The 8944-nt window shown below is 43.1% G+C and overlaps 1 protein-coding gene across 1 annotated transcript in view; it reads left to right on the forward strand.

Annotated features, from left to right (window-relative positions):
• The window catches only part of kera (keratocan), an 8926-nt gene extending 1767 nt beyond the window's left edge, over positions 1–7159 (forward strand). The window contains exons 2-3 of the mRNA XM_062518416.1: positions 5482–6354; positions 6996–7159. Coding sequence (XP_062374400.1) covers positions 5496–6354; positions 6996–7159 — 1023 coding nt within the window. The 5' untranslated portion in view covers positions 5482–5495. The remainder of the gene's footprint in view (positions 1–5481; positions 6355–6995) is intronic.
• The last annotated feature ends 1785 nt before the right edge of the window (positions 7160–8944 follow it).

The raw sequence follows: 8944 nt of genomic DNA on the forward strand, positions 1-8944 counted from the left end.
CAAAAAAAAAAATGCTTTCAGACCTTTTCAGAAGTTAATGTTCATTTATAAATGACACAATACTAATGTTTTAACTTTAGAGTTTAGTGGAATAACCCTAATTGTCAATCTCATGTGTCTTGGCATACAGTACTATCCAGCAGTCTTTCACACTGCTGTTGGGTGACTTCATGCCACTCCTGAGGCAAAATTTCAAGCAGCTCAGCTTTTGTTTGATGGCTTGTGACCATCCATCTCCCGCTTGATCACATTCCAGAGGTTTTCAATGGGGTTCAAGTCTGGAGATTGGGCTGGCCATGACAGGGTCTTGATCTGGTGGTCTTTCATCCACATTTCGATGGACTTAGCTGACATGGCTGGACGTGGCTTGATTTGATGCATCCTTTGAAAGGATGCATCTGCCCGATTCCAGCCTTGCTGAAGCACCCCCAGATCAACACCGATCCTCCACCAAAATGGATTTGAGACACTGTGGCTTGTAGGCTTCTCCAGGTCTCTGTCTAACCATTAGACAACCAGGTGTTGGGCACAGCTAAAATTGGGCTAATCAGAGAAGATGGCTTTACTCCAGTCATCTATGGTCCATTTTGTTTGTAAGCCTCAGACTGGCTCCTCTTTACTTCTTGTTGATGAAGAGGTTTTTTCTAGCTTTACATGACTTGATCCCTGCCCCTAGGAGCCTGCTGCATCTGGCAGAGACCTGGCAAATGTGTTGCATCTTGCTGATGCAAAATCAACATAATGTCATAAATCAAACAGCACCACTGCCATATGGATCTTTTTTCAGTTATACATCCTGTGTGATTTCAAATTCTGTAACTAAAGAACTATATTTAATTTGTCCTATACAGACCACTTAATTTACTTAGTCGGAGATTTTTAAGAGAGAAATTAATACTGTGTGCACTGAGGAATGTCATTGCTTTTAGAGGTATATCACAAAACTCTTGCTACTGTGTTTCATGTAAATGTGCTAATGTGTTTTGTCTTGTCTGGAACTATTTGTTTGGCTGCCATTTTGACCAGGACTCCCTGGTAGAAGAGACGCTCAGTCTCAATGGGACAATCCTGGCTAAATAAAGGTTAAATAAATAAAAAAATAAAATTCCTGACAGGTGCTTTAAGTGGATCCTTGAGGTGGAAAATAGTTGGTAGTGTTTTGCTGGCATGGATTTGATAGGTAGGTGATGGCATGTATCGCCACTCTGATCCCTTTGCCCTGTCAGACGCCCTCCATCTGGTCTTTGTTATGCTCATGTCTCGTGGTGCTAACATTAGCGGCGGGCGGCGGCAACCCCAGGGCCTCAGCACCTTTACGCAGCCCTTTCCAGTGCAGATGGCAGGCAGATTAGCCTGGGCTGTTTATACCTACGGGGGAGTTTGCTGTGTTTGCCGCCCAGGGATCGAAGAGGAGCCAGAAGGAGCACCTTCTCAGACACGAGATGCATAATGATGAGGGAGGAGTGTGTGTGTGTGTGTGTGTGTGTGTGTGTGGTGTGGTGGGAGGGATTAAGATGCACTTCCATTAAAAGGGGAAGCCAATTAGACAGGATGATGCATTAGAACGCTGAAGCTTGGCATGAGCGCCAAAGGAACTCTTAAGGAACAATCTAATGATTACGCGCACTCATGCTCTCTCACACACACAAACACGCACAAATGCGCACACACAGGCGCGCGCGCACACACACACACACACACACACACACACACACACACACACACATACACACACACTTTCTGGCCAAGTCCATTGAATCGTAGTGGCCAGGTTCAGCTGAGACCAAAATAGCCTTCAGTGAGTAAATTTAAGAATGGCATATCTGATTACACTAGGCGGTTTTCCACGGACAGTGAACCCGTGTTTGAACTGGTGCCGTATCCGTGGTGGTACCTAGTGAACCAGCCCACAATTCCACCAGTTTTGAACCGAACCAAGAATGTGTCATCAACAATGGGTGTTGCATGCAAAAACTAAAGGTAATTAGATGCATAAATGGGAGAATGATATCAGTTGTCCCATAAAAACAGCAGAAATGAGCTGTTTAAAATGCTAGTCAACGTCTGCAGTGTAATGTTAGTTGACTAGTTGGAAAACTCATGCGTTTAGCCTTCTTCTCTCTGAATGGCAGAAAGCCACGCCCACTCCGGTTCGCAGGAAATAAAAAACTACTTTTTTTCTGGTTAAACTTCAGAACCAAGATGCCACATTCCGAACCAGCTTTTGTTTGGTCAAAACGCTCCAAACGGTTCAAATGTTGGTTCGCAAACAGGAACGGAGCCGGTTCTATCGGTGGAAAAAGGCTAACTGTGGCAAAAAAATAGGCAGACAAAGGAAGCACCAAAAAGATGAACCATCATGGTGCTTCATCCTAGTGGGATTCATTACACAGCAAAACATACAGTACACGTCTTTGTTTACCCGACCTATAATTTATCGCTTTATTCATAAATTATATCATCTTTGATGTTAAAATAGTCTAGGGAAAAATGACCAGACAGTCAGGCTGTGGTGTGGGGTATGGGGCTAGTCAGCCACTGCATGAAAGGAGAAACTTACATAACACCCACTGTGGGTTTGGGAGGCTGACTTAGGCTGTTAATTAATTCCCTTTGACAGTGGTGCAATACGACCTGCCTTAACCCCCTGTTAGATGTAAAAAGACATTTGTTTTCTCAGTTGGAGACTGACTGAAGATACAAACAGGAGACAAGAGCCAACACAGGATAAAGTGGAGGAGAGGGGGAGGAGGAGGAAGAGAGAGAGAGAGAGAGAGAGAGAGAGAGAAAGAAAGAGAGGAAGAGGCAGGTGTGATCAGGACGAGCCCCTATTAGCCTGATTCTTTGTGGGCCAAGTCCCATCATGCCTTTGAGCACACATCGGCTTAAGAGGGATCCGCCACCGCCGTCGGATTATGACCTCTGCTCTTTGGGTGGGCGGGGCTTGGCAAGCGGTGGCATCACGGTCACGGCCAGCGAAGGGAGATCGCCTTGAGTGACCCATACTACAAATACGGGCGCTGCTTTGACACCTGCACGTCACTGGCCGCACAGAACAGCAGTCCCACAGGGGAACAGGAGCCTACAGGACAGTACAGGACGCAGGACTCAGCACACAGTGCAGGGAATCGGACACAGTGCAGAGAGACCTAAGGTAAGACAAGCCAAATACGGTAGATAGGATGCGCAAGGCGCCTGTAGACAGGACAAATAAATAGATATAACAACCAATATAACGATATTAGCAATGCATACAAAGCAGGTAACCCTTTCAGGCCGCTCCAAAGTAAGGCAAGAATTCAAAAAAGAGGATGCACAATGCAGAGATGCATAACAAAACTGCAAATGTCTGCAAATGAGAAATGCAATGTGATGATATTTAAAGTAAAGTGACTGGTATTTAGCACATGCTGTTATCCAAAGTGACATAAATGGGTACCCAGACCAGAGAGGGTTAAAGCGGAGTGAGAGGCGCATACGTTCGACCATTTCCGCGTTCTGTGTTGGCAAAGGGGAGGGGGGGAGGGCGAAATCACCCTTTAAGCAGACCTAGAAAGTAACGTTACATTCGAACTGAACTGCTTGACAATCTGCCAGAGATCAATATCCCACTATCGCCGTCTTTGCGACACGCCTCTTTATGCAGACAGGAAATGTTCGAATTTTGTTTCCAAAGAGATGCATTATGTTGCTCTATCTTGTCAGTAATGAAGGATCTTTGCCCAGACTGACCAATCGTCCTCAGGCTGACCCTTGTCAGAGGGCGCCGCAGCCACTGCTTTCCCAGGTAAAGGGATGCAGGTGGACTCAGTGGCTCTGATCACTGATCTGGCGTCTGATGCCTGATCTTGTCAGCAAAGTGGCTAAGTGCTGCAGTTAGACGCCCAGTGCTGACTCCTCAGGAGGAGGCTGGAGCAGCTCTGGTGCCTCCCATGGTCAGGTGTAATTGGGACATGTGTCGCTGGGCTCTGCCTTTGATACGAGTGCACTGGTGGTAAACTGAGCCACTGGGGAAATAAATCACATGAACGGTTCCAGAAGCCTCAAACCAAGAATTTAAACCATTACCAGATGACAGGGGAGCTGGACTGAAAGAAGCGAGGTGGAGTGTGCGAGTGGGGGTGTAGGGGGCTGCAATGGTATGGCAGTCATGGTGTGGTTTTGCAATTTCTCTTTTCCCTACACATCTCCATACTTCTTTTAGTCCCATCGGTATTCAATCTCTTCTTCTCAGCGTGCCTCCTTTTCATGCAAAGGCAGGAAGGGTTCGCACTCTGAAAAAATATAGACAGTCTTTGTTGAAGTTTATTTTACTGGGTGAGCAGAGCAGACGTTTCAGCCATGAGGCTATTCTCAATGCTCGCAACTCCTTTTCATGCAGACATTGATTTATACTTCATATTAATCAATCAATGAATCAGTCAGTCTAGTGATTAATCTAGTTGTCTGCCTATCTGTCGGTCTCAGTTAATTTCGAATTTCCTTGAACAATCTTCCTTGGCCTCTTTTCTCTGTAATTGTATCTCTTTTTTTTCTTTTTTCCTCTTTGAACTTGGCAAATTGCCACCTGGCCTAGGACTGATACCCTGCTAATGAAACCAATACCTTAGCCCCTAGACAAATATTTTGACAATGATAGGAAAGCACAGACTGTAATAATTGCTGTACTAAAGACAGGAAATGAACAACTGTTATGTTAAACGCAGAGAACAGGTGTGCACCATTTCCCCTCTTGTGTCAGGTAAACCTGATCAAGTTTCTCAGCTCAACTCAAAGGCAATGGTTGTCTCTCTTGCTCTTTTGGTATGTGTGTGCGTGTGTGTGTTTGTGTGTGTGTGTGCGTGTCTCAGTGTGCATGCGAGAGCGTGTATGTATCCGTGTTCAGGCTTCTTCCTGAATCTGGGATTGATGTCAACTGTGGGTGTAGATTAGTATCTTGTTGTGTGTAAGAACATTATACTTGATGACCTGGCTGCATACGTCTTAAGAGGGTTACTTCCTGATAGGAGGTCCACACTAATACCCGAGGAGGTTTTTGAAGGTGTTTGCCACTCATTCTTTGTTTCAATTCGGAGTGGCTTTTTGATAAAGGTATTTAATGGCTAAAATCAATTATTAGATTATTTTTCTATTAAAGAACATACAAATCTACAATGTCAGCTAAAGCTTTACAAGATAAAGTAAACAAATTTTACTCAAGAAACAAACGGTGTCTAACAATGATTGATGGAATTATCTGAAAACTGTAGCAAGGACCTTGTTCTAATGATCATATGGTCTTATTTTAGTCCTCAAAAAGTTTTTCTGTGGTCTTCATTATCCAAATCTGAGTCCTTGGAATGCCGACGATATCTAAAAACCTTTTCACAGAATTCACCTTCCAAACCGAAAATAACAAATTCCAACACTCTACAGTGACCTACAGTACTGCGGAGAAACACTGATCCTCTTGTTCCTGTTTCTTTTTATGTTCCTCGATAGGTTTGGCGTGGATCATGGAGACTATCCTCCTCCTCTCAGTTCTACTCTTGGCCGGTACTGCCTTATCTCATGACATGCCCCATGAGCATCTACTGGCCCAGCTCCAGGCTTGCCCGAAGGAGTGTCGCTGCCCTCCAAGCTTCCCCAATGCCGTCTACTGCGACAACAGGGGCCTGAAACGCATCCCTGTGATCCCACCTTACACCTGGTACCTCTACCTGCAGAGCAATGGGATCGAGGTGCTTCCAGAGGACGCCTTCCGCAATGCCACCCAGCTTAAGTGGCTCAACCTGAATCGTAACAGGTTGACCAATGAGGGGCTCCAGGAAGGTGCTCTCCGATCAATGCCGAATCTTGTGCACCTGTACATGGAGGACAACCAACTGGGCTCCGTGCCCTCACCCCTGCCCCCCAAGCTGGAACATCTTCGTCTCTCCAGAAATCGCATCTCCAAGATCCCAGCAGGCGTGTTTGCTGGCATGGACAGCCTGACTCTGCTGGACCTGCAAGGGAACAAGCTCCAGGACGACGCGGTTACCGAGGTTAGCCTGAAAGGCCTGACCAACCTGGTCCAGATCAACCTGGCCAAGAACCAGTTGGGTATGATGCCGTTGGGTCTGCCACCAACCATGGCCCAGATCTATCTGGACAGCAACAACATCGAGAAGATTCCCCCAGAGTACTTCAAGGGACTGCCCAAGGTGACATTCCTGAGGCTTAATGAGAACAAGCTGGGAAACGGTGGAATTCCCAAGTACGTGTTCAACATCTCCAGCATCTTGGACCTGCAACTGTCACACAACGAGCTGACCGAGATTCCCCACATTCCGGCTAGCCTTGAGCAGTTACATCTGGACCATAACAAGATCAAGAGTGAGTCTTGCTTTTGACTGTCTAACTAGCACAGCTTAGGTGAACTGGGTTAAATCCAGTTCAGGAAGATCTTTGCAATATTCTCGTCTGACCCAAGAAAAACAGGATCAGACCGTAAATCTGAATTGTAATCAAAACTGTTGAAACATACTTAAACATAAATACAGTTGGGTTGGTCCAATTAGCTTTTAATCAATGTTGGATGGATCACAAAGACTCTACTATTATAGAGCTTTTTGAATTAACAAAACAAACCTGTAATCAATGTTAAATGGCCAACCAAAATTGCATAACCATAGAAAGTTTTGTTTTGATTAAATTAGCGTTTGATCAATATTGGATGGCTCATGAAGACTTCATAACCATGCTTTTTGAGTTGAGAAAAATAACTTTTAATCAATGTTAGATGGCAAACTAAGAATCCACAACCACAGAAGGATACAAGTGGACAAAAAGAACATTCAATCAATGTTAGATTGCCAACTAAGATTCCATAACCACAGAGCGTTTCAATTTGACCCAATTAGATTAAAAACCTTTTAAATCTAACCAAGACTATACAAATCCTACAACCATGTGAAGATATTTTACAAATTTTCTTTCCACAACTTTTAAATCTATCATGTGTTTTTTATCCACAGGTGTCAATGGCTCAGACATCTGTCCCGTGCCTGCTGGTGCTGACTACTTTGATGAGAAGAGTCCTCGTCTGCGCTACCTCCGCCTTGATGGCAACGAGATCCAGCCGCCCATTCCTCATGATGTAATGGTCTGTTTCAGATCTCTCAGGGCTGTTGTCATCTAAAGACCACAGCCGCTTGTGCTCTTGAACTTGTCACAACGACAAGTGATGGTAATCTACCTTCACAAGAGTGTCTGCGGATGAGTTCGTGTAAAAGCTTGTAGGTCATTCTGGCAATTTGATGAATTTGTAAACTATTCTAAGCAACATTCACGAGACTGAATCATAGTCTCTTTTTGCTGGTAGTAGTTTTGACTGAGTCCATGAGTATTCTGTGACTGATCATTGTGCCTTTGAGAATATTTTTATGAATAGGAGAATATGAGCATATGCTTGTTGTTGAAAGCCACACAGTCTACATCACATGACATAATGTTTCAGTGCTCATGTACAAGTATTTGAGACAAACAGGCCAGGTTTCAGATTAGAGTTCTGGAAGTTAGATTTCATAATTTTCTATGGAGGGGAAAAAGTGAATTCAGTAATGTAGCTAACAAGGCCATACACAATACCACACACAATGGTATATGTATAGTAAAATCACGTCTAATAATTAAATGTTTTGTCATAAATGTATTTTCCCACAAGAAGGGCAGTCAATGACATCTACGAAGATCTCGGATTCCCTCTCTGTGTTCTGGCTAGAGACTAGAGCTGATCTGTTTTTTTTTGTTGTTGTTGTCGCTGTGTGTTTGTTTGCAAATTATTCAGATGTTTAAAATACAACTTGGAACACAGGGAGATTACATGCGTCATTGGACTATGAGCTTCCTGAGTTAGCATCTTGGCATCTCTCCAAGCAAGACCATCCAACTTAAAACTGTCAGATTTTAGCACAAAGCTGGACGTGAAAAGATATAGCCTTGGGGATCAACAACATTCAAAAAGCATGATGACCATTGCTAATACACATTATTTTGGTGCTGCTTTCTATTAGACAAAACATGTAGGTGCTGAAGCATCATTTTAAGGTGTCATGCAATGAAATTTTACAGCATTTTGCTTTATTATTTTGAATCAATTCCTTTTTATTTTAATGAGACATTAGGGTTTCCTGCATGTGATTTTTTGTTGTTGTTTTTTAAGATGTCTATGTTATTTTCTACTGTCCTGAACGTTGGGATTGGGGACCTGGGCTGTTAGATACCATCACTTTTTTTCAGTTGATATTTTTCAAGAGCACCTCATTTTGTACCACTTATGTATTATTGAGTGTGGAAGCAATAGGCTACACATAATAGATAATAAGACCTTGTTTTTTTCCTGATAGGAACTTGGGCGTAGGACTGCATGTGAATAAAGAGTTTATTTTTTACTTATCCTTGACAAATGAAGCACGTTTGCTGCTCATTCGACTATGGAAAATTCATTAAAATGTGAAAAATAATGTAAATATCATTGACACTGTAATTCAACTGACTCTGTTTGTTGAATACAATGTAATCTTTTTTGTAGTATAAAACAACTTAATTTCTTCCATTTTGTACTGAGTGTTGAATTGCACATTGAATAGTAAATGACTTGTCAATGCAAGTTTATCTTTAATATAAAGCTTTTTTTCTGTGGTTAACCTGTTGTATGTGTCTTCTGTCTCTAGTTTCTTTTAATATTCACCTTGGCACTTAACATTAAAGCAAACATTACCTGCTATGAGGATGAGGGTTTGAGATGTTCTTGCCCTACTTATTACTGATATACTGTACAGTACACCACACTACACTACAGTTCCGTGGTTCCATGATAGACTATTGGGCTGACTGGTAGAAGGCCATAACATGAACTTCACTTGCAGCTCAACCAGAGGGTTAAAGAAGTAGTTAAAGATATTTGGCTCAGCTATGAGATAGG

Source organism: Sardina pilchardus, chromosome 17 (assembly GCF_963854185.1).
Source record: "Sardina pilchardus chromosome 17, fSarPil1.1, whole genome shotgun sequence".
NCBI classification, from domain to species: Eukaryota; Metazoa; Chordata; class Actinopteri; order Clupeiformes; family Clupeidae; genus Sardina; species Sardina pilchardus.